The following is a 27,333-nucleotide window of genomic DNA, read 5'->3' as shown; positions in this document are numbered from 1 at the left end:
TAATGGCTAATACTTCAGCAGCAGAAGGAAGCGTAAAACTTGAAAATGGGCAAGAAGGTGTTGTCAAGGAAGCTGAAAAATAAAGACTGTGAGAGGTATTAGTATTCAGTTGCTGATGAATCTTTTGTACTTTGGAATTAAAAAATGACATTAAAGAATTACAATAAGCAGATGAATATAGATGAGACATAGTAGAGTCTGGTGCTCGTAGTATGTTGTTGACCATGGAGAACAGGGTTCTGGAGTTACCTTCCCCTGTGCTGATTATATCTGCATAATAGTTGGATTTGGCCGTAGAAATAGAATCTTTATAATGGAAAATATGGTTTTTGTACATTTCTTGGTGCACAACAAGTCCAGTTTTCTTATAAAGTCGTTTCAGGCTACGGCCCTTTGCCTTGAGTGTGTGTAGTTCTGATGTAAACCATGGGGCAGAATGGGTGAAGGAAACAGTGCAGGTTTTTAAAGGAGCCAAAGAATTTAAAATATTTTGTAGGCCATCATTATAATGTGAAACCAATTCATCAGGGTTAGCTAAGCAGTTTATACTGGGTAGGCAGTCAATTTCAGTAAGGAGAGTGTTTAGATCAATGCCCTTAATATTTCTAAATGAAATGACACGTGGCAGTTTTATTTTAGACAGTGTTAAGTTAACTTTAGAGATTAACATACGATCCGAAATGGCAAGGTCTGCCGCAGTGCAACCATGAGGCGTAATACCAGAACAGCAAACCAAGTCCAACACATGTCCTTTAGAGTGAGTAGCAAAGTCAATATATTGCACCAGTCCAAAACTGTCCAGGCAAGATGTAAATTCTCTTGTGTATGCATTAGTGGTATTGTCTATGTGTATATTAAAATCCCCCAGTAGTATAACATTAGGGGAAAGTGAACAAATAAATGTAAGAAAAGCAGCAAATTCATTCATAAAGTCAGTATTGGGCTTAGGTGGCCGATAGACCGTTGCTACTATAGTTGGAGAAGGGCCATTCAGTTGAAGAGCGATGGATTCAAATGAACCGCAAGAAGGCACAGAAACGGGTGAGATTTTCAACTTTCCGTGTGGAGTTCTTGAGAGGATGACGAGTAGTGGACCAGATGGATTGTATTGCTTTGGAGTCGTCAATGTGATAGTTTCGTCGAGATCCGCGATGGATATACTTCCGACGAGTATGACGATAGGTATGAGGAGCATAATCCAGACGATGCTGCGCCGATGGTGGATCAAACAAGTGATAGCTTATCTGCATAAATTCAGCTGCAGTGTACTGGAGTATCGCTTTCGTTGGCGCAAGGAGGAAAAACAGTGCCGTCCAAAAGTGCACAGACCATACAAGCATCCCGTTGATCCACATTGTTGCCGGTGTTGATGGAGGTAAGCCAAACAAGCAAAGAATAGTCCAAATTGTATGGCAATGTAGGTAGATCAGACTATGACGTCAAATTGTCCAATTGTATGGCAATGTAGGTAAATCAGACTATGACGTCAGATGTTAGTTAAAAAACAGCGTGAGATTAGGCCAGAGTGCATTAGTTAAAAGAACCAAAACAATATAAAAGGGTCCAGAGAGCAGCGGCAGCCAACCGCGCCAGCGTACACTCTCCCGGCCTACTGATCCTTTTAAATTTTGAAAATATTTCTATAAATTACAGCAACACCCCTCCCCCTTTGCGTTTCAGACGAGGCTCATGTTTATAACAGTAATCTTGCGGGGTGGACTCATTTAAAATAATGTAATCGTTTGGTTTTAGCCAGGTTTCTGTCAAACACAGCATATCTAGATTATAGTCTGTAATCATATCATTAACAATGAGTGCTTTTGAAGTAAGCAATCGAATATTCAGCAACCCAAGCTTTAGCATTTGCTCATCTGTATTATAGCTGTTTTTTATTTGTTGAACATCAATTAAAGGTTTAACCTTAGATGGGTTTAAACGTTTTTTGGGATTTCCAAATTCAGGGAACAGACACAGTCTCTATATGATGATAGCTAGGTAAAAGAGGCTCTATGTGATGGGATTTATCTGACCTTGGTGACGCGAGGCCGCTAGCAGACAGTCAGTTAAGCCAGTCTGTCTGCTTCCTGACCTGAGCAAACATGTGACTATGGTGGCTGGTGGCTCTATTTTCACGTTCTGTGTAATTGAATCACCAATAACTAGGGCACAATCAACAGAATTCTCAGTGGGTGTTTCACTGAGCGGGGCAAATCGATTTGTTATGGTAATCGGAACGGAAGAGTGGTTTTTTTTATTCGCGACTAGAGCGATCCCTCACTGTGTTGTAAACTCAGAATCGAAGACCAGGAGACTTTTGGGATCACGTTGAAGAAGTTATTCTTTATTGAGGACTTCGCGATGACGTGGCTGCAGTTCTTCAAAAGTCTGACTAAGTGGGCGTTCTCATACAGTTTATATACATTTAGGGGCAGATACCAAAACTTTGTGATGAGACAGGTTTAGGAACCTGTTTTAGACTGAGAGTGCTGCCCATCCTAATCCACTAAGCATATCTATTCAAATGCTGAGACCTGAGTACAGGTCTGGCAGGACTCTCTTGTTAAAACACAAGCTCCAAAAGCCATTAAGAGTTTCAGTAAAACAGGACTGATCGGAGTCTTTTGCTAGAAAAGTCTATAATTTATACCTAACCTTAACATGCTAAATTCAATGTAAACCTTTTGAAATTTGTAATACAACATTTGCCCCTTTGAGAGTTCTTAAAAACTCTCACAAAATACAAATTTAGACACTTAAAAGTTCATTCTTGTAACTTGAAAAAGTTACAGGCACATACTGTAGCATGTTCTGTGTTGGTCATCTGTAATTGCATGCTGACACAGAAACATAGTCCTTACGGGTAATATTCTTTTATGGTTGGACCAGACATTTTTTCGTGTGAGGCGCGAGTCATTTGTTGAATGAAACACTTGATACTGTGGACGCATACGTACAACGCCAGTAGGAGAAACAACAGCAGAATTGCTATTTCTTTAATCCACAGCCAGGGTTTACCAATCAAGTTTCTGAACCATGAAGAATTGTCTTCAGTCATCTGGTGTAATTTTGTTGAAATATCAAGAATGTCTTGTTGGATTTTGTTCAAATTCTCTGTTGGATCCATTAACCCGGTGCAGCACTCAGGGCCGATAATGGTGCAGGCTCCCCCTTGCGTTGCAAGAATGTAATTTAAGGCCACTCGGTTCTGTAAGATCATTATCTTGTGTGAAGCTAGAGTGGCTGTGATGTTACCCAGGGCCAAAGCCGTATCGTTGACCAATTTCTGTACAGAATCCGACAGGCTTCTGACTTGATCAAGAGGCTGCATAACACCATACGATGGGATTAAGGCTCCAAGAGTTCTCGACCACCACGTTTGAACACAAGTGCTAAACTTTGCGCTATGTCCATGATGGTTAGTATTAAGGCAATCTTGATCATGTTGCTGGATGACTGAAGTTCCCGTAGGTGTGTCTCTGCGTTGTGTATTTTTCTTCTGTGTTGGTTGTAGTCTCTGCGGTGGGTCTAGTTGTTTCCTGAAGGTTGGGTCTTCATATGCAGGTGTGTAGGTCAGTGCATATGGTTCTCGGGATAACCGTCAAGTGGTATCTGCACAGAGTTAAGAAAAAAAAACAAAAGAGAAGAACAACGGCAACAGAGCAGTATTCACTGTAAAGACCGCAAACATTAGGGTTGTATCCTCTGTTCAATCTGAGTCTGCTAATTGTGGTTCCTTCTTTCCCTATTTCTTAATTCATGAGACACCTAAAAGGAACAGTGAGGTGAGGAGGGACTAGTAAAATTTTTAGTAAGTAAAATTTATTTATATAGCACTTTTCACAGATAGACATCACAAAGTGCTTCACAGTAAAATGTAATACAAAAACAATTTAAATGCATTCCACAAAATACAAACAGCAAACACAACAAACAACCATAAAAACCCCTCGACTAACCAAAAGCCTGCTTGAAGAGCAAAGTCTTCAGTTGTTTTTTTAAAAGAATCAACTGAGTTCGCGCAACGTAGAACAAGAGGCAAAGCATTCCATAGCCTGGGAGTGACAGCCTGGAATGACTGGTCCCCTCTGGTTTTAAAATGAGTGCGGGGAACAACTAATAGCATCTGATCTAAAGACCTGAGACTCCGGGTAGGAGTGTGAAGCTGTATCAGGTCAGTGATGTAGGTAGAGACTTGGCCATGTAAGGCTCTAAAGGTAAGAACCAGGATTTTAAAATGAATTCTATACTGGACTGGTAACCAGTGGAGTGATGCTAAAACAGGTGTGATGTGTTCTCTTTTCTTAACGTGGGTTAAAAGCCTTGCAGCAGAGTTCTGAACAGCCTGGAGACGATGAAGTTCCTTCTTACTCAAACACGTAAAAAGACTGTTACAGTAGTCTAAACGGGAGGAGATGAACGCATAAATAATCATCTCTAACTCACCTTTAGTCACAAATGATCTTAATTTGGAAATGTTCCTCAGTTGAAAGAAGCAGTTTCTAACTAATTGTTTAGAATGAAGCTCCAAGGACATAGCTGACTCGAAGACAACACCTAAGCTCCTGAGGTTTGGTTGCACAGATGAGCCTAAGTGACCAATATATTGTATTATTTTTGGGATTTTAATTTCAGGGGCGATGATTAGTGTTTCTGTTTTGTCAGAATTCAGAAGCAAAAAGTTGTCACATAACCACTGTTTAATACTAGTCAGACAGTTAATTAGAGAAGACAATTTAAACAACTCAGTTTCCTTAAAGGAGCAATACAGTTGGATATCATCCGCATATAGGTGGTAAGATAAGTCACTAAACTGACTAATAACCTGACCGAGAGGAAATATATACAAGAGGAACAAGATAGGACCCAAGACAGAACCCTGAGGTACCCCACACGACAACTCAGCAGTTTCAGACATGATCTGATTCACATTTAACACTAAAACTTCTACCAGACAGGTAGGATGAAAACCATTTTAAAACTGATCCCGACATACCAACCAGATCACGAAGTCTATTAATCATAATATTATGATCAATTGTGTCAAAAGCTGATGAAAGGTCCAATAAGACCAGCACTGTAAATTTTTTAGAGTCAGCTGACATCATAATATCGTTTGAAACTTTAAGTAACGCCGTTTCTGTGGAATGTTTTTTGCGAAAACCAGACTGGAATTTGTCGAATAACTCATGTTTCTCTAGAAAAAGGGTGAGTTTTTCTGCTACAACTTTTTCTAGAATTTTAGACATGAAAGGAAGCTTCGAAATTGGTCTATAGTTTTTCGGTTGTAGCGGATCCAAATTTGTTTTTTTAAGTACTGGCTTAACAACAGCATGTTTAAAAAAGACAGGAACGACACCATTTAAGAGTGAAGAATTAAGCATCTCAACAATACAGGGGCCAATGGAGTCAAAAACTTGTAAAAATAGCACAGTCGGGACAACATCCATAGGACAAAATGATGGTTTCATAGAATTTAACAGAGAGGTGATGTCATGTAACGTCACAGGTGTAAAGGTGGACCAACAATGGGCAGGAGACAAGTCACAGGCAAAGTTCTGAGCCAATGATGGGCCAATGTTAGCCCTAACATCTCTGATCTTATTAACAAAAAAGTAGAGGAATTCATTACAGTCAGATCTAGATAACACAGTTGTTTGAGAGCTAGTTGGAGAAACTATTGTATTAATGGTGTCAAATAAGATTTTGGGATTGTGCTTATTTGAGGAAATAAGTTGAGAAAAAAAGCACATTCTCGCCCTTTTCAACATCTCATTCAAGGTGACCATTAGATCTTTAAGGTGGAGCCTGTGAACCTCGAGTTTAGAAGATTTCCAAAGACGCTCCACTTTTCTACAATTTCTCCTAATACTTAAGATAGCTTCATTAATCCATGGACAGGCTTTTTTGTGGGAGACTGTGCTCAATTTAATTGGTGCTTCTTTATCTAAAATCGATAAGCACTGACCATTAAAAGATCGGATAAATTCATCAACATCAGTGCATTCCATCAGAGAACATGGGTCAAACAAGGCAGAGAACCTCTCTGCAGTGTCGTGATTAATAATCCGCTTTTGTGGTTGGGAAGGCCCTATAAGGGAATCTTCACCGCAGGGTTGGCCCCCGAAGCCTGTTGCTTTCGGTTCTTTCCTGGGCTCCTCACTGGTCCATGTGTCCTATCCTATCCCTGTAGGTGGAGGAACAACTTTACAGTGTGAAATATGAGTCCAGGTTTTTCTTCCCTGACACAATACTGCAGCTGCTTTGTACAAATCAATGATAGATTCAGGAGGCAGAATTGTCTTATGTGCTGTACTACCTGAACACACTTGTACAGTTACATAGGAACAAGCCTGTTTAGCTGCTACATCTGCAAGAGCATTACCTTTAGCTTCTGTAGTGTTAGTTGTGAGATGTGCTTTCACTTTGATCACCGCTAATTTCTTTGGAAGTTTCATGGCAAACATAAGATCTTTCACTAATTCAGCATGCTTAATGGGGGATCCAGAGGAAGTTAGAAACTGTCTGCTTTGCCAAATGACACCAAAATCATGAGTAACCCCAAAAGCATACCTGGAATCTGTGTAGATATTTGCAACTGATCCTGAAGCTAGTGTGCATGCTCTAGTTAAAGCTACCAGTTCTGCAGCCTGAGCTGAAAAATGATCTGGAAGACGACCTGCAGCTACCACCTCAGTGGTGGACGTTACTGCATAACCTGCTCGTCTGTTCCCTTCAATTACTTGAGCTGAACCATCAACAAACAACTCAAATTCTGCATTCTCTATGGGAGTTTCTGCTATTTCACTTGTCGCTGCGTATGTAAGCGTAACACAATTATGAGTCATTTCGCCTTCATCCTCTAACACAACTTCAGTCATTGCAGACATCATACATGTTGAGGGGTTCGTGACTGGTGCACGCTGTAAAACAATGTTCGGGGCTGTGAGAGTCGTTAACCAATTTCTCCAACGAGAGGAAGTGACAGAAGTGACTTTTGCTTGATTCATTAGTGCGGACACTGCGTGAGGGCATTTTACATTTACAGTCTGACCTAACACCATTACTTATGAAGCCTGAAGCGCTAGATGAACTGCCTGTACTGCTCTAAGACATGGGCCCATACCTTGAGCTACTATGTCAAGATTACTAGAATAGTAATGAATTGGACGTAAACTGCCCCCATGATCTTGCATTAGTAATGCAGTCATAAAGCCCACGTGTTCATGGACATAAAGCACAAAGGGTCTATCAGATTGGGCAATTCCTAATGCTGGTGCTTGACATAGTGCTCTTTTCAAATCATTGAATGCTTTGAGGTGAAGTTCTTCCATACAAACAATATCTGAATCTTTACCATGGCCTTTCAACAAGTCATAGAGAGGCTGAGCAATCAAGGCATATTCTTCAATCCACGGTCTACAGTAACCTGCTGTTCCTAAAAATGAGTGTAGTGTTTTAATGGTTGGAGGCAGAGGTATGGCTTTGACTGAAGCTGCTCGATCCTGTGTAATGGATCTATTTCCTGCACCAATTGTTTGACCCAGAAATGTGACTTGCTTTTTAGCAATTTGAGCTTTGTGAAAGCTGCATTTGTGTCCTTTTTTATGCAAATAGTCCAACAATGCTGCCAATTCAGTTTGATGTACCTCGTGATCTGTTGAGGCAATCAAAATATCATCGACATATTGGATCATAGTGGACTGTTTTACTGGACATTCTAGGTCACACAAATCACGTCTGACAGCCTGATGGTATATGGTCGGGGAGTTTTGAAATCCCTGAGCCAATCGGGTCCACTGATATTGTTCATGGTCAACTGTGAAAGCTAACCATGGCTGGCTGTCAGAGTGCAATGGTACAGAAAAGAATCCATTAGACATATGAATTACTGAAAAATTCTTACAATCTAATGGTAAGGCATTACAAATTGTAGATGGATCTGCCACTAGCGGGGTGATTTTATCAATATGTTTATTGGCTACTCTGTAGTCTATTGTAAGTCTCCATGTTGCATTGGACTTTTTGATGGGCCATATGGGTGAATTACATGGGCTATTGGTTTTAATTAGCACTCCTTGCGTCAGCAACTTTTCTACAATAGGTTTGATTCCCTGTATGGCTTCCTTACTGATTGGATACTGTTTGGTAACCGGGGGTGGAGTTCCTGTCAATTTGACTGGTTCTACACCTGTCAATAAACCACAATCATCCTTGTCATTAGCCCAAATTGGATGATTCAGTAAGAAAGCATACTCTGGAGGGATTGTATTATTGGTAGAAACGTGTGCTGAGGAAATTTTAATGCTAGCAGATTCTGAGGACATGTCTAAAATTAGATGTACTTGTCTCAGAAGATCCACGCCTAAAATTGCACCTGTATTCAATGGAGCACATAGCAATTTTGTAGTCAGAGTTTTCGGGCCAAATTGTACCTCTATGGGCGGGGTTTCATACAAAACAGAATCTTCACCTATTATGCCAGTTAAAGAAAGTTTGTTTTTCTTGTACGGGATGTCTAAACCTTTAGCCAATTTTGTAGGAATTATTGTAATTTCTGCACCTGTATCAAGCAAAAAATCAATCTCTCTCTCTTGTATGCTACCTTTCACAAAAATTATTTTGTCATTATGATGGATTACAGGGGAAAGGCAGCTACTCACAGCCCCAACAGTTAGTTTTTTTCCTGTTCTTTTTGTGCTCTTAGAAGAGCCTGAGCGAGAGTTAAGTTAAGTTAAAGTTAATCTTCCTAACTTTTTTAGACCACCTGTTTTCTTGTTTTGCTGTGCTAAATGTAGCTGCTGCTGCTACTCTCACTTTGGCTTTAACATCAGCATCTCTTTCCCATGTGGTCAAACTGTCTAAGTTACTTCTAAGAGTTATGGTACACCAAGTTAGATCTAGGAATGGCAAAGCTCTTCTGTATTCGGCTACAAGGCCATCTGCCCAGATGCAGACTAGGGGTCCCTTATCATCTCTCACACTTTCAGGGTCATCAACGATTCCACTGTACGTTACAGCTACCTGACAGAACCTCTCAGTATATTCACTAACAGTTTCTTCTTTTTTTTGTACACAACTGGTAATTTTAGACCAATCTATTTTGGGTCGAAGGAGATTCTTTAGGATTTTCAAAACACCTGGCATGTTGCAGTTCGGAAGTAACAGCAGACTCAAAATTGTTGAATTCAGATTCAGTTAGAATTTGTGACATCAGCTGTGTGACTTCTGGCAACGACATGTCATAAAGACGCATTTTACTGATCAATGCTCTTCTAAATTCAGAAAAATTTGTGCGTGCTAAGGGTAGGCTCTGGGATAGTCTCTCTACATCTTTAGGTCCTAGCGCTTTGACAACAGTTTGTATTTGGACAACAGAAGAGTTGGGAGGAACACTTTCAGTTCCCTCAATTCCCTGAGACCTTCTCCTAGCGCCACATACCTTTACTGAGTCTACAGGCTCATCAGTTACTGATTGAATGGCTACATCTGTTTCAAAGAAAGCTTGTAAATCAGGGTAAATGTTATCCGGCTGACTAACTTCTTCTACATCAGTTTTTCCTATAGCTTTGTTGCGGTTCAATTTCTTAGTCAATGAAGATATTCTAGCACGGAGCTCATTGATCTGTTTCTCTAGCTCTGAGTTGCGCTTAGACTGTTCTGTAGCTTTTGCTAAAACAAATTCTCTGTGACAACAAATAATGCCCTTCACATTGTCTTTGCGGATGCTTGCTCCAAGCACCTTTTTACACTCATCTACTGACCAAGTTTTGTCTGGGTGAATTTCATATTTCTGAGTTAGTTCCTGTCTAACTTTTTCAGTGACTATTAGGTCCATTTGTTCTCTTAACATTTTTTTGAATTCACTTTCTGACCACAATGAAGTCGCAAAACCACCTTTTTCCGTTGTGGGGATCAGTCTGGCATTTTTTCTAAACATTTCTGTGAGTTTTCTTTGTTACCACACAATCAAAACTTCTCTAGGGTACACTTGTTAACACATCAGCTATTGTTAACTTTCCAAATGACCAACACTTCACACTTAACCTCCCTGCCAACAAGATCAGAGGATAAACCAAATATTAGCGATGATGCTAACCGTCCCTGATAAAGCAGAGGATAAACCTTCACTAACTTTTACAGAGGATAAACCTTCTCTAGCAATGTAGAGGATAATGCAATTTCATCTCTAAAAGATTTTTTTTTAGAGGATAAACCAAAATATTAGCACTAATGCTAAATCTTCCCTTCAAAGCAGAGGATAAACCTTCACTAACTTTATAGAGGATAAACCTTCTCTAGCAATGTAGAGGATAATGCAATTTCATCTCTAAAAAAAACTTTTTAGAGGATAAACTTAGTTCACAAAACACTGCAGCTGTCTGTTTAACTCTTCTCTGACGGCGCAGAGGAAAACCAATTTGTACTGGTCTTTAAAGGTTCTTCTGAATAGAGTAGCACTCATCAACCCTTGGTTGTAAATGAAGATTCAGTCTGGAAATCTTAGTTCAGCTGGAAGTTTCGCTCTGGATTCCAAAAGATGCAGTCTGGAAAGCAGATCTTTGTTTGAGCTTGAAGTTTTCAACCTGGAGGAAGCTGGAAAGATTCAGTCTGACAATCTTTGTTTAGCTGGAAGTTTCGCTCTAGATTCCAAAAGATGCAGTCTGGAAAGCAGATCTTTTGTTGAGCTTGCTGTTTCAATCTGGATTCAGGTGAAGAAGCTGGAACTCTATCCGGGTCACGGCACCAAATTGTTGTAAACTCAGAATCGAAGACCAGGAGACTTTTGGGATCACGTTGAAGAAGTTATTCTTTATTGAGGACTTCGCGTTGACGTGGCTGCAGTTCTTCAAAAGTCTGACTAAGTGGACGTTCTCATACAGTTTATATACATTTAGGGGCAGATACCAAAACTTTGTGATGAGACAGGTTTAGGAACCTGTTTTAGACTGATTCAAATGCTGAGACCCGAGTACGACTGACCGGAGTCTTTTGCTAGAAATAATAATTTATACATAACCTTAACATGCTAAATTCAATGTAAACCTAAATTAAAATTTTAATAAATTTGTAAAACAACAGCTGTCACCCATTTGCCTGGCTGCTCAGGCACTAATTCAGCTGGAACCGCATCATGTAAAGAGTTCACTATGCTAGGCGCATCCAAAATAGTATCTAAAGCTCTAGCACTCTTACTATTCTCAATTAAAGTTTGGATGCGTGTCTCTAGTTCTGAAATCTTCTCTGTCAGCCTAACTGACTCCTTGCATTTATCACATATAAATTCTATATTGCCATCAGAGAAGGCTATGCTAAACACGTGACATGAAGTGCAGGTGACAATAACAGGACAAGACATTACTTTGTTGACTGATTCTTACTAACCTGAATTTTTTATGAACTCAAAGGCGCGGGCGCGCGAGGAAATTCTTTTTAAAAAATAAATAAAAAGTAGCTGAGCGCACGGGTGGCGCCTTAACAGGCTAGCGAATTACTAGCATGTTGTGCTAGTAGTAACGGAAGCTAGCGATGTCAGGTTAATCTGAGATGTTGGGTAAGCTGTATTTAGTAGTAGTATAAACAACTAGAAATGATAGTAAATGATGGTTCAAAATAAAGAAACACGAGGCCACACACTTGGTGGGTAATCTGTGTCTGCCCTCCTGTGCCTGCAAGTTCTTGTTTGCTCTCGCAGGCAATGCTTACAGAGCCTGTGGGGAAGCTACCTCTGCCCTGCATACCATGGCGCTCATGCAGGTCAACCAGGCCAAAGCGCTCATGGAGATTGTAACAAAGTTAGATGTTATGGGAAGGAGGAGAAGGGAACCGGCAAACATTTAAAGACTTTAATAAATGTAAAATAAACAAATACAAAATGAAAGTAAAGACAGCAGCCCCTCACGGATGACTGCTGTCACATAAAACAAAAACACAACAATAATCCAGGTCTGGCCTCTCTCGCTCATGAAAGCTTTAGCATAAGTTCTACCAGGAAGACTCAATCCAATCATATCCTAATACTTGCTGTATAAAAGATCGGTACTTACACATGTTTGAGTTCGCAGAAGCTGACACAAACAATTACCTCCATCCTCCCCACCACCACCAGGATGGTCCTATCCATACCTCCCGGGGGGGCGGCTGCGCCATTTGCAGATCCACTACCCTCGGATTATGCACTACGGATGGGGCCTACACCAAAGAACTTTATAAATAATTGTTTGCTGGGCTGTCGATAAATGAATGCTTTGTTACATCATTCTATCTCCCGAGTCTTTCTGGTAGAACTCCTTTATGCTTCTGCTCCTCCGTGAGAGACATGAGACTGGTGCATTGCGCAGGTGTCATACATCATCAATCACGCCACCAGCCTCGCGCCATTTTCTCATGGCCCTCTGTCTCTTCCTGCTCGCCACAGAGATACACGAGGGCCACCCAGCTGTCGGTTGTAGCTCCTTCGTCTGCTTGTCGCCAAGGGCGACCTCCTACCGCTGCCTCCACTCCTTCTCAGGGGGACCGCCCAGCCCGTTTAGGCTCCTGCCAAGCCCTCCAGGAAAAGGAAGAGCAAGCGGCCCTGAGACGGGCAACCCAGAGATAAAGGGAACTGCTTTTCGGGAGATGATGTCCACACCTCTCCCTCCCACAGAGGAGGGCCGGGTGGAGAATTCTTTGTTTCCTTTTCTTTTTGTTCCGACCCACTCCTTCAATAAAAGAGCAGTTTCTGAAATCTCTGGGTGTCATGAGGTGTCATGAGGGTGTGAACAGCAGGCGCCGCTATGCTTTGCCGCTCTCGTTCCCCTCTCCCTCAAGAGGACCAGAATGTCAGTCTGCGACTCTATGCCTTGCAGCTCTCATTCCCCTATTGGCAGAGGGGTGAGAACGACGGTGTTTGACACTATGCCTGTCACTCTCATTCTCCTCCTCACAAGAAGGCGAGGTTGACAGTGTGAGCTGCGATGCCTTGGCATGATGCATCGCCACTCGTCTTCACGAAGGTCATGGAGGCCGACCTTGTTCCGCTCAGAGAACGCGGGGTTCGCATCCTCAACTACTGGCTAATTCTAGCCCACTCGCAAGAGTAGTTGTGCAAACACAGGGACATGGTGCTTAGTCACGTCAGCCTGTTGGGGCTTCAGGTCAACTGGGACAAGAGCAAACTCTCCCCTGCGCAGAGGATCTCTTATCTCGGTATGGAGCTGGACTTGGCCAACCAGACAGTGTGCCTCACAGAGGAGCACGTCCAGTCGGTATTGAACGACTTTAACTTGATCAAACGCAGAATAGCGGCCCCACTAAAGCCCGTGGTCAGACAACTTCATTTCTACGTGCAGGTGTTCCCCTAGAACAAGTGTCCAGGCATGCTGTGTTCTTCACGGATGCCTCTGCCACCGGCTGGGGGGCCACGAACAACGGGCATGCAGCTTCGGGTCTGTGGACGGGGCCCCAACTGCATTGGCATGTCAAAGTGGCATGTTGCTAGCAGTACGTCTTGCACTGAGCCGCTTCAAGGTGCCGTTTCGTGGCATGCATATACTGGTCTGTATGGACAGCACTGCGACAATTGCGTACATCAACCGACAAGGTGGTCTACGCTCCCGTCGCATGTCGCAACTCCCCCGCCATCTCCTCCTATGGAGTCAGAAGCATCTGAGGTCACTTCGTACCATTCACATCCCAGGCGTGCTAAATTGTGCAGTCGACCAGCTCTCACGACAGCCTATGTTTCCAGGAGAGCTGTGCCTCCATCCCCAGGTGGTCCAGCTGATTTGTAGGCGCTTCGGTGCCACACATGTAGATTGGTTTGCCTCCTGTGATGGATTTTTAATAGATAAGATAGTAAACTATCTTTTAGAACTAACCAGTTCTGGCTCCTAAATGCCGGAGCCATTTTTTCAACTCTCATGATCAAGACCGCATCCAGGTTTGACAAACTGCCACTTTATGATCAGACTCGTACAACGTATGGTATATCAGGTTTAGCACAAATTGATAAATTGTCAATGCCATTAACAGTGATAGATGGGAATAAACCATGTACACACCCATTTTTGATTTCTAAAACATGCCCTTTAAATTTATTAGGTAAAGATTTGTCTAAATTAGAAATGACAAACAGTTATTCAGCTACACAATAGCATAAAGAACATATACCTGGGAGGCTGAATAGGCTAAATTAACATAAGCCAGCGAGTCCAACAAGCAAGTTACCAGTAAACAAGTTCACTAAGCCCCCGCGATCTCATTCCACATCACTGAATCCATTGAATTTTCTTCATCCTTGGTGTCGCTTCTGAAAAACAAAGCCAACTAGAGTGCCCTCTCGTGGCTGTAGATGGTAATGTTTTCTCTTGGTTCATCTCAGTCTGAATTAATTTTGATATATAAGTCGCACCTGATTATAAGTCGCAGGACCAGCCAAACTATGAAAAAAAGTGTGACTTGTGTGTGTGTCCGGAAAATACGGTATGAGGAGAAATGGTTTAGTGAGCAACTGGGTGAAAAATTAACTCTTAAATATTTTCTAATATCACAGCATTTCTCTGCATTTACTATAAAGCTAACGTATTCTCAATCTGCTTTCTTTCAACAGTTGCAAGTCCAGCCTCATGTCTCAGTGGGAAACATGCTCTTGGGCGGAAGTAGGAGTGTGGCTCACAGAGCAGGTGGAGTCAAGGGGTTGGACTTGGCATGATGATGGGTATTATTAAAATGATGCAGCGGTAAGAGCATATCCAACAATGCAGACAGTGACAGTTCACAGGTTGTGCAGTGAGGACAGAAAAATTGTTCCTGATACAATTGAAAACATTTTTTATTTATTACCAGGAATTCCAGAAACCCTTTGGGCTAAAGATAAATTTGATATTGGTCAGATAAAGAATGCAATGCCTCTTGTTATCACACCAGTGACTCAACATAGGCCATTTAGGCCTCAATATCCTCTCAGCAAAGAAGCTGTAGAAGGAATTTCAAAAGTACATGCTGTGCTGGTTGAGAAAGGTGCTATTGTGCCTTGTCAAAATTCACCTATACTTCCTGTTCCTGTTCCCCTCTATGAGGTGCCTCTATGCATTGAAGTGGAACCTGTTCGTTCAGTGGTGCTCTCACCGCCGGGAATACCCCTGAAGATGCCCGATCAAAGTTGTGCTTTCCTTCCTGCAAGATAGGTTTGAGCAAAGGCTGTCTCCCTCCACCCTCAAAGTTTATGTTGCCCCTATTGCTGCACACCACAATGCAGTTGAAGGCAAGTCCTTGGGGGAGCATGACCTGATCGTCAGGTTCCTGGGGGGAGCAAGGAGACTGAATCTCGGTTATGTATGGTAACCCACGTTCCCTGAAGGAGAGAACGGAGATGTACGTCCCGTCGCCATGTTGTTGTACCATTGCTGCACAGCCGGGTCTCTAGCTCGGCTCCTTAGCGAAAACCAAAGATGCGTTGGACCTGCTGCTCATTATATATACATTATATATATTATATATTTGATGGCTGCCTATGCACATTCCTGTATGCCAGCCAAAACACCCCCCCCCCCCCCCCCCCTCCAGGAGCAGTTGTCCGGGATAGGACCTCGGGGAGCTTTGAGGATTTTGTGGAGTTTGCGTGGAGGCAGCGCCATTGTGAGCAACCAAGCTAAACATTGCCACAGAGCCTGAGCAACACATGTCTGACCAGGTGTGCGAGCTGGCTTCACCATCCACCGTTCCACTCTACCTCCACCCGATGCCCTGACTCCTACGCTTTGTCTGTCTAAATAAAAATGTTGTACCTCGGATCAGTTGATGTGTGTTTTTCGTCAAATTTCACCGGCTCCGTCATAGACCAGTTACTCTTCATGGACACACAGCTGGACTCTGGTGAGATTGATTTCTCCCTCTGGTTTTGACTTCAATAGAATAGAGATAAAAGAATAGAGATAAGAATTCTTAGATTATATTACAGTACAGATAGATAAACCTCACATAGAGAATCAATCCATCCACCTATCTTTTACCACTGGTTTTTAATCTGTTGTTGTGTTTGCCAATAAGTGATGTAGTTGTGTTAGTTTGGTTGAGTTTGTCAGTATTGTTCTGGTCCAGATTATCAGTGTTTTGTGTGTCAGTAGATGTTAGTGAAACATCAGGACTGAAGCTCTGGATCAGCTGTGAGAGGAGACCTGATCCTGTGCTCGACTCCTGCTATTGCAGCGCTTTATAATAGTGTGAGTCACTGAGTTATACATGCTTACACAATATCATCACCCACTTCTTCTATATTTTGATAATAAATGGATATTTTCCAAATGATGCCATACATGCATTATCTGTGTGTGTCTGTGGTCTCTCTGTCTGTCTAAACAAAAATGTTGTACCTCAGATCAGTTGATGTGTGTTTTCCCTCAAACTTCACCGGCTGATCCATAGACGCGTCACTCTTCATGGACACACAGCTGGACTCCGGTGAGATTGATTTCTCCCTCTGGTTTTGACTTCAATAGAATAGAGACAAAATAATAGAGATAATAATTCTTAGATTATATTACAGTATATGTAGATAAACCTCACATAGAGAATCAATCCATCCACCTTTCTTTTACCACTGGTTTTTAATCTGTTGTTGTGTTTGTGTTTCCCAATAAGTGATGTAGTTTTTTGTGTTTAGTTTGGTTGAGTTTGTCAGTATTGTTCTGGTCCAGATTATCAGTGTTTTGTGTGTCAGTAGATGTTAGTGAAGCATCAGGACTGAAGCTCTGGATCAGCTGTGAGAGGAGACCTGATCCTGTGCTCGACTCCTGCTTTTGCTGCGCTTTATAATAGTGTGAGTCACTGAGTTATAAATGCTGTCAGAATATCATCACCCATTTCTGTATTTTTATTAGATGATATTTGTCTAATTATGCCATAAATGCATTATTTGTGTGTGTCTGTGGTCTCTCTGTCTGTCTAAACAAAAATGTTGTTCCTCAGATCAGTTGATGTGTGTTTTCCCTTAAATGTCACCGGCTGATCCATAGACACTCTTCATGGACACACAGCTGGATCTGTCACCCTTAAACTGACTTTAATAGAATAGAGATGAGAGGCAATTTGGTTGATTATGAAAATAAATCCCACATGAGAAGGTTGTCTATTAAGACAGTATGTTGAAGAGTGATGAGACGGTCCAAGGATAATGTCATATATCATCTAGCTGTCTACTGTATCTGTGTGTCTTTGGACAGTGTTTAAAGACCCTGAGTGTCTCCAACTACTGTATATCCCGCACCAGAATATGATAGAGACAACAGATCACTATACCAACCCTGGCAAACACACACAACACCCTGTTATGTGCAGAAAATGAGTCTTCTATAACATTAAGATCATATGAAGATTGAAGTACCCGAATCCTGGAGAAGAATCTCCATGTCTGAATGTGTGTGTGTGTCGTCCATGATTCACTCAGTCTTCATAAAGCTGCTTGAATAAGAGATCAGAAACACTCATTCACACACACTCAAATACAATGCATTACATTCAACATTTTCTTAATTGTGTTTAGGAAGACACAACTAATCCGATTTCTGATCAGTAATTATCAACGTTTCACTCCTGGTTTAATGTGATTTTCAATCAAGTTAATGAATGTTCAGAACTGCTATCATCTGAATCAGCAGATTCTCTTCTTCAGTCAGATCTGTAGCGTTTGCACCAGTATTTCATCTGTGTGTTTAAAACAGAAATATCTCGGCTGAACAGACTAAGAAGTTTGTAACACTAGTGTTTAATGTTCTTCCACTGAAGCCTCAAATATTTGTCGGGGTTGAGGGATGAAGCAAGGACTAAAAAAAATAATAAACCAAGTGCTCACAAAACACACAAGACAAGATCACACGGCGAATGAATGAACACACACCCCGACACTGGACCAAAACCGAACTAGACATGAGTGCTGAAATCCAATGAGTGCTAATACCAACGTGCTCCCGACAAAAAACAAGGCAGCAGAAAAGAGAGCGCACAGCTCGAGCACACTTGCAAGACTTTACATGCTCACACAGGGACAATACAGGAGTGTCACAAAACCAAGAAATAAACTAGACATAATTGACAGCGTCTGATGTTACTCTCATCTGCTGGTGAAGGAGATTTTAACAACAGCACTCTTTGTACTTGACAAACTCAAGCTCACATTTATTTAATCAGAAATTATATAAATACAGTATAACAAAGTTTGAGACATGTAGAAAAAATGTTTTCACAAAAACATTACCAAAGGTAAGGTAAAACTTTACAACCTCTCTCTTCTACCATAATTTTTAGGTAATACAATCCAAAATATGTAAACTACAAATCATTTGTCAGTTACCTTATTTTATAGTTGTGGCTTATAGAAAGTTGTGATGATTCACCAATCTATACTGATAATTAATGTCATTTTTTAATTATTGACTTTTATGTCCAACCCCACCCAAAACATTGATAATATAAAGAAATTCATGTTTTGAATTTCTTCATGTTTAAGTTTTTAAACACTTCAAGAAAGTATGTCCTGGTTTGTGAAGTTAATGAGGAAGTAAAGCAGTTCACCTGACTAATGTTCACTCACCTGGATTAAACTGTTGGGTTACTGGTTCCCGACATGTTCATAGTTTCTCATTAACTGTTTCCCCACAACGTCAATTCCTATAGAGGAAACTAGAAATATTAATATTAAACACTTTGATGCTCGGCTTTTCTGAGGTAAAGAATCTTATTACGTCCTGCTGTAAAATGGCACACGGTAAAACTCTGAAAATACTTTTACTTCTGGAGGCAAAAGTTGCCAAACCAGTTTGAAGAGGAAAACTAGCTGATCCAGTTCATAAATTTCAGTTATATGAGAGAGAGAGAGAGAGAGAGAGGGAGGGACTAAGAGAGAGAGAAAGAAAGAGAGAGAGAGAGAGAGAGAGAGAGAGAGAGAGAGAGAGAGAGAGACTTGATGAGATTTTTCAACTCATGAATATTAATTATGCACAAATAATTATAAGTTAATTTTAATATAAGTTATTTTGGATCCAGAGATAAACAAGTATTTACTCGTTTCAAGTAAAATGTTAATAATAATATTAATAAATATACAGAATTTTTTTCTCCAAATCCGAGGCCATGGTCCTCAGTCAGAAAAGGGTGGCTTGCCCACTTCAGGTTGGTGGAGAGTTCCTGCCTCAAGTGGAGGAGTTCAAGTATCTTGGGGTCTTGTTCACGAGTGAGGGAAGGATGGAACGGGAGATTGACAGACGGATCGGTGCAGCTTCTGCAGTAATGCGGTCGCTGTACCGGTCTGTCGTGGTGAGGAAGGAGCTGAGCCGCAAGGCGAAGCTTTGGGTCATGACCGAAAGGACAAGATCCCGGATACAGGCTGGGCGATCCCTTAGAGATAGGGTGAGAAGCTCGGTCACTCGGGAGGAGCTCAGAGTAGAGCCGCTGCTCCTCCACATCGAGAGGGGCCAGCTGAGGTGGCTCGGGCATCTTTTCTGGATGCCTCCTGGAAGCCTTCCCGGGAAGGTGTTCCGGGCATGTCCCACCGGGAGGAGACCCCGGGGAAGACCTAGGACACGCTAGAGCAGGGGTGGGCAATTCATTTTTACAAGGGGCCACATGAGAAACCTGAATCGAGGGCCACACCAACAATAACACTAAATTCTGCTCAGCTTTCTTCCATTGTACAATTCCCTAAATTATATATTATGAATAGCCGGTACTGGTAATCAGTAGAATAAAACTAAAATAAAATTCTGTTTATATTAGGTGTGAAATTGAAAATTTGTGTAAAGTGAAATTGTGGTGTGTAGGTCTAATAAAACAAAAACAATCACTGAATCAGTGCAATTTAATTTGAACTTGTTAATCTTCAAAAACAAAGAATAGCCTAACAAAAGGTTTATAGAAATGTAACAACAGTGTGCCTTATAATCCGGAGCGCCTTATATAAAAAGTAACAACCGCTGACTTAAACCTTGTTTATACTGTCGCCTGGCAACAGAGCGCGAGCCTTAGCTGAGTGCGCGCGCAACTCCCCAAACAGACGAGGCATTTATACTTGACACAGCTGTTTTGTTTTAGACTGAACACCAGACCATACAACTGATTTAGACGCGCAAACTGGGTGCTGGTGTGATGTACTAATATCCGTCTGCTCGGGCAGATTCAAACTCAAAGTCGTGCATCTTCGGATGCGGAGGCGCGCGCGCTGTTAAACCGAATCTGACCGAGCAGACGGATATTACTTTTTTTTATTACCTTCGCGCTCATGTGGACGCGTCGAGTTTGACTGCAGTATCTTCTATTCTATGCGCCTTATAATCCGGTGCGCCTGAAAACAGTTCTAAAATAGGCCATTCATTGAATGTGCGCCTTATAATCCGGTGCGCCTTATAGTGCGGAAAATACGGTAGATATTTTTAGAATCTATGTTGGGCCGGACAGGGACACACAAAGGGCCGGATGTGGCCCGCGGGCCGTAATATGCCCAGGTCTGCGCTAGAGGGACTATGTCTCCCGGCTGGCCTGGGAACGCCTCAGAGTCCCCCCGGAAGAGCTGGAGGAAGTGTCTAGGGAGAGGGAAGTCTGGGCATCCCTGCTTAGACTGCTGCCCCCGCGACCCGGCCCCGGATAAGCGGAAGAAGATAGACAGAATTTTTTTAATTTGTTTCATTTTAATTTTGAGTACTGTAGTTCTTTGTCCATTATTTTGTTTGCCACTAGTATCCTACATATATACATATCAGATGCACAAAGGAGGAACAATTTAACAGCATTTGGAAAACTGAAGGAAAAAACACAAACAAAATCTCTTTTTTAACTTTTAACTGTTTATTTAAACTATTTTTATGTTCTCCCTTTTGCTGACATTCTGTCATTCATCTTACTTTATATTCATGTCTATAAAGCAAAAACTCTTCAACCTTTGATTAAAAACAGTTCAGCATAACGTCCTTGCATTAAATCTTGTGGTTATGAGGATGAATCCCATGTGTTTGTGGACATAAAGCAGTAATACTGTAGTCCAGCATCTGATCTCTAAAGAGCTTCATGGGTAAAGATGGCGCTAGATTACTGTTAAACAGCCTTAAGGTCTGAGATCAGAACTGTGCAAAATACACACCTGCTTTCATTTAGATTTGGCACAGCAGGTTTTAGCTCCATATTGGTCTCAGATGGTGATGGATTCATCATCTAGTGTCAAAGCTGCTCAGATCTGTAACAAATGAGACCAAATCAGACACACATTTGGTACTTGTACCATAAAAACTTTGAAACTTCTCTGGGATCTGCGTCCCATCCCCCACACAGGACAAGACGGTCCTAGTTACCCGGACAACGATCAGTAACCCCATGTAACCCCACGTATACCATGTTTGGTTTCTATAAATTGGTAATTTGAAGATCGAAATGATTGTGAACATGATATGCCAATAGCTGTACAACATATTAGTATTCCAAGAATCTATCTAATCTAGTTCACCTTCAGAAACCAACCCAGTGTGCCATTGCAAATGAGCACGCTTAGTACAAAGGCTTGTAAATCCTGGTGACAGAGGAAACTCCCGCCAGAAATTCTACCCTTCTCATTGGGTGAACCAGCCTGCATAGGGCTGTCCTTTGTCAAGCTTTAAAAAGGCCTTTTCACTAGATCAGCCCACTTTTTGTGTTTGTGCTGCTGGCCTCCACTGTACTCCTCACTCCTCACGTAACCCCTCCCCCCACTGGGGCCCAGGGCCCTGGATCCAACAGGCCTTAGCAATGCCTGCCATGCTTTCATGCTCCAAAAAGGGAGACTGCAAAACTGTAAACCTACCATCAACGATCAACTCCTTGCCTTCTCGGCACTTCAGGAGGCCGCACCGTCCAGCGTGCACTCAGCAGGCCAGGACAGCAGGCTTCGACTCACCACAGCCATGTGCTCGAAGCCACCATGCAAGCTCTGACCCACAACAGCGTCGGAACCACGCGATGGCAACTTGAACCATGACTTTTGACCCTCACGGACCCACCAACAGACTCATTTTTCAACCACTTCAAGAATTGTCCACGATTGCAACTGACCATGCAAGTATAAATTTAATGAGGTGCTCTGAAAATGATCAGCTGGTGGTTCTTTTCATACTGAAATAGATATTTTCCATAGTTCTATTTCCTGCTTCCGGTTCCATAACACTCATCACTTTACCTATGCATGTATGTGTGTATGAATGTATGTATGTGTGTTTGTTTGTCTAGTTTAGTTATGTTTGTGATTTAGTTATTAAAACTTGTGCACTATTACGCATTTGGTTTCTGATTCTCTGCTTGCATACAAAGTCCCTTTTACGATTTTGATCTTGTTACATGCTCTAAGTGCTGTACAAGCTAAGGAATAATTATTTTTCAGTGACCATGAAAGATACATTGTTCTTAGAATAATTTAATAATCAATCAGTTCGTTGGAACTGATTAATTGATTGTAATATTAAGTTAGCTTACCTTAAAATTAATCTAATTAACTGACCCAAATATTAATAGTTAACCATAATTATGGATTATTATTAATACTTCTCCTTTGAGCTAATATCATTACAGATCCTGGAGAAAATATTAGCAGAGCCCTTTTCTGCTCTTCTTTACTGGAAAGATCTGCAGATGAAAAATACACACATTTGTGTAGAAGTCTTTTTTAATCCCTGGATATAGTTTTCATGCTAGCTCAAGAAAATAGTTTATCTAACATATCTAATATTTATAACATGGGATGTAAGTAATGTGAGAATTTGTGTGTAAAGTGTGTAATATCTGCTCTTTTCTCATGTGAAACTGTGAGGTGTTCTGAACACGACTTAGAGACAGTGCAGTCGAGTGATAGTGTCCCCCTGAACCATGTCATCCAGGCATATCGAGCCCCGGGACAAAACATCATCTACAGAAAGAGAAAACATCCCAACATCACTATCAGCATCAGAGAAGCTAAGAGCCGCAGTAGTCAGCTGATGTCACATGGTGGCGCTGTTCTACAACAAAACACATCAGCATTAAAATACACAGTGGAGGACAGAAACACTGGAGCTGACAGCCAGTCCAGCATTAAAGAAATATTATGTTTCACTCAGATATTTTTCAACAGCTTCAACTCTGTTTGAGAGCTCAAGATTGCAGCAACAGGCCAATGATGAACTGAACAGAAAGAGAGAGTCCTGCGGTCAGTGTGTGATAGTGATGCTCGTTCTTACCGTAATAATGGAGTCTGGGTTTGGAGAAACAAATGAGGAAATCAACAAACAAACTATGAGCATATAGGACAGTGAAATCTAAAATAATCATATTTTTAACATTAATTTGATCCTGTATTTAATTATGTAGATCAGCTGAGAAAAATCTAATGTATTAATTTGCTCTCAGTACATTAAGAGCACATTGCTATAACAACATGGATAGACAAACCCAATCTATGTTCCTCTTAAACATCATTAAGAAACTGAAGGAATGGAGGAGAAGATCTGGAAGACCAAGTAGATTTTCCTCTAGAACTGCCTGTAAACTGGTCAGGATCACAAAACTAAAGGCCCAAATCACTGCTAAGGATCTGCAGAAGATTGAACTGGAACAGGAGTCGAGCTGCACCGGTATTGATCACACACACATCATCTGCATGTAAGAGTCATCTGAAAGAAACCTGACCTGTGATCTCATCACTAAACCCAATGTCTGAGGTCTGCAAAAACACTTCCATAAGCCAGAGTCCTTCTGGGATGAAGTACTGTGGTCTGATGAAGTTACAACTCAACTTGTTGAATACAATCTCCAAAGGTGTGTTTTGAGGAAAAGGGAGAAGAGTGTGAAGAAAAGATCATCTTGCTGACTGTTAAACATGGCGGTGGATCTGTGATGCTTCAGGGTTTGTGCGGCTGCCAGTGGAACATGAAATATTGTAAAGGGAGAGAGAAGAACGGATTCTGCTAAACACCAACAAACCCTGGAAGCTGAAATCCCACAGTCAGTGAAGAAACTGAATCTGAAGAGAGGTTGGGGAATTCATTTTTGTCGATTTCCCATTCATTTCCTATGGTCAGTCATTTTGGACCGAAGTGCACAAGTATAAAATATTTCTCATTCCACTGTAGGGCTGCACGATTAATCGCAATTTACATGTTATCACACTTAAATCGAGATGGCTTAATCACGATTTTAAAATCGTAAATGCTGCGATCATTTTTTATGCGCAGCTTGTCATTGATGTACGGCTCAGTAAACGCTGCTCCATCTGAAAGCACTGTGAGTTTGAGTCACTTATAATGTGCATTCGAAAAAACAACACTCGTCAAACATCTTTCCAAACCATGAGAAGCATTTATGAACCTCTTTTTAATAACATGCAACATTTAATAACGACTCACTTCATAATGACAGTTGAGCTCCTCCTTCTGTGAGATGATGTGCCTTCTTACACAGAATAAGGCAGTCGTGTATTTATATGTCATGTTTAATCAAAGAGTTTCAGTCTTCTGTTTATTCAGCTACAGCGATAGGGATTTCCTGGAATGATGCACATTATTGTACTTCTGCAGCGGGGCATATTTATTGTGTTTGCATGAGAGCGCCCTCTGGCGTCCAGATGGGGCAGTATTTACTACCAATCAGCCGCACTCCACTGACAAGTTGCGCATAAAATAAACACAGCCTTTGCCAAATCACGTGCGGTGGCATATACTAGAATGGTAAAACACCTGTTGGAAAGCATCTTTTGCAGCGATTTTTTTGTGAGCATATCAGTGAACACCCCTGACCACTCAGTGAGTTTCACGTCTTTGTAAACGAAAGTTTATTGCGTTTTATGAAGGATTGTTCCAGTGCACATACTGGAACAATCATTGTGTAGGTGGGGGGGAAGGCGAAATGAACCTAAAATTCTCGGGACAGCAGCATGTGTCCAAATTTTAATCTTAACCGTTCTATTTCATCAGAAACGATCTGTAGACAGGGCTTTAAGTGTAAAATAATGAACTTGTCCTTTAAAAAATAAAAAAAATGTAAAAGTGGCAATACATCATTCCTTTAAATGAAAAAGAAATAAAATGCAATAGAATGTTACTATAATCAAAGGCTAAATTACTCAAAAATTAGGTCATTAAATATTGGAGATGTTTGTAGTAGAGCATTTGCCAGTATATGTCACTTTATTTATATAGCACTTTTTACAATACAGATTGTTTCAAAGCAGCTTTACAGTGATAACAGATAAATAATGCAACAAAGTTTGTTTCGGCTGTACAGTAGATCTAGAAGAAAATAACGTCATAGTCCAGTGTCTCAGTCATTCAGTCTCAGTCACTCAGTTCTCCTCTGGCCAAAGGACGAACAGTGTATGATTATGATTCAGGCATTACAGGTCAGAAGTCAGATTGGATCTGAATATTCAGAATATTTATCCAGTTCCATCTGGTTAAATGTTTCCTTGTTTGACTTTGGATGAAGGATTGGATCATTCTGTAAAGTTACACAAACACGTGTGTGATGATCACAGTGGATTTGTGTCTGTTGATTCTGTTGAATGTGATTGTGTCTGTAGTGGCTCTTTATTCTCCATCAGCTGATCCAGAGAAGGTCAGACTAACAACTAAAATCTGTAAGTAAAACAAAGACAGTCAAATGTGTGCATCATTATTGCATTATCAACTTTAAAACAACTAAAATAAACAACTTAGATGAGTAAGTGAGAGATTATAATATAATATTGTGATACATGATTGTTAAAGCTGTTTGGTTTTGCATCTAAGTCACCATGAATGATGATCCTTGACCCTTATCTATAATCCTGTATGGCCAGTCATACAGGACTGTATGACTGTCCATACATATTTCTATGTCATTGGCCCAGTTTTATTTATTATAAAGAAACTAATGATAAAAATTTACCATTATCTTCTATTGCAATTAAACTTTGAACTTATTTAATATTTAATTGTTGCTAAAAACGATTATAAAAAATAGATTAATCAAACTCTTATTAAACATGTTTATAGTGTGAAATTTACCATCACAAGGACAGTAAACTAAGAAACAAAATTAACTTTCAATTAAAATATGAAAAGTTTGAATCAACACTACTCACTCAAGCGTCTCCAGTTTATAATGTGGATCCTCCTTCAGATAAGAGAGCAGCTTCACACCTGAGTCTCTTAGTTCATTCCATGACAGACTTAGTTCTCTCAAGTGTGAGGGGTTTGATCTCAGAGCTGAAGTCAGAGCAGCACAACCTTCATCTGTAACACTACAATCCATCAACCTGTAGAGAACAATGACACTCTTCAGTTTCTCAGTTCAGGAAACACTGATATAAATCATATGATAAATATGATGTCTTTCAAATTCCCTCTGAACGCAATAGGACAGCGCTTCAACCAACCAGAGCATTTTCCCAACAGCGGAGTTAACGTTAGTTGATAGATTCAACTTTTGCCATATCTGGCCGGCAAAACGACGAACACATCTTCCTTTTTTTTAAGAATGACTTAAGTGCCGTTCTTTGCTCTTTTCTCAAAGAAAAACTTAACTCCAAGTCCTCCAGAGTCACGGCCAAAGCCGATTCGAAAGACTGTTCTACAGCAGCCGTCATTCTTTGTTTTCAAGTAGCAGCAGGTAACCGCCGCAACTCTGTCGTCATATGTTAAGCCCGCCCCACCTACTCTATATGCGACGTGATTGGCCTGACCCAATTTAGGTTTTTTCAGCTCGAAAGTCTATGGAGAGTTTCTAGACTACCCTGGCTGCAAAATACATTTTGCTGCCGCTAGGGTGCGTCTAGATTTCTAGGCTAGAATTTCTCCTCAACAGATTTGTTTATGAAAGCAGTTGTCATTACAATTGATATTGACATTGTTGTTACTTGATGGTATAATTTTTGTATAATATTATTTTTGTATATCATTCATTATTCACCACAGAAAAAAAAACAGACGACGTTAAGAGTTACTCTTACCTGAGTATTTCCAGTTTACAGTGAGGATCCTGCAGTAGATCAGAAAGTTGCTTGACTCCAAAATCTCCTACTTTATTCCATGACAGACTCAGTTCTCTCAGGTGTGAGGGGTTTGATCTCAGAGCTGAAGTCAGAGCAGCACAACCTTCATCTGTAACACCACAATCACTCAACCTGTAGAGAACAATGACACTCTCTCGGTTAAGGATCTACAGCTCAGATAAGCAGGAACTTCACAATCAGAAAGAGAGACTTGAAAGAGAGATCCACGGCACCATTAACAGGTCCAGTCTGAGGTTCAGACCCGCTTCTACATGCTGCTTGAGGGGGTTATTTTCCATATCATAAAAATGGCAAGAATATACATTTTTTATGCAAGTACCCAA

At 41.0% G+C, this 27,333-nt stretch overlaps 1 protein-coding gene and 1 long non-coding RNA gene across 2 annotated transcripts in view; one reads left to right on the top strand and one right to left on the bottom strand.

Annotated features, from left to right (window-relative positions):
- Positions 1-27,333, bottom strand: part of LOC307163661 (uncharacterized protein) — a 435,973-nt gene that overhangs the window by 69,873 nt on the left and 338,767 nt on the right. Inside the window, exon 19 of the mRNA XM_079879801.1 lies at positions 26,948-27,121. Coding sequence (XP_079735927.1) covers positions 26,948-27,121 — 174 coding nt within the window. The remainder of the gene's footprint in view (positions 1-26,947; positions 27,122-27,333) is intronic.
- Positions 1-27,333, top strand: part of LOC307163795 — a 213,455-nt gene that overhangs the window by 68,960 nt on the left and 117,162 nt on the right. The gene's annotated exons all lie outside the window — the stretch shown is intronic.

The sequence above is a fragment of the Squalius cephalus genome (assembly GCF_949319135.1).
Source record: "Squalius cephalus genome assembly, chromosome: 8".
Classification (NCBI taxonomy): Eukaryota; Metazoa; Chordata; class Actinopteri; order Cypriniformes; family Leuciscidae; genus Squalius; species Squalius cephalus.
Note: the sequence above shows the minus strand (reverse complement) of the source record. Positions and strands in the feature narration are given on the sequence as shown.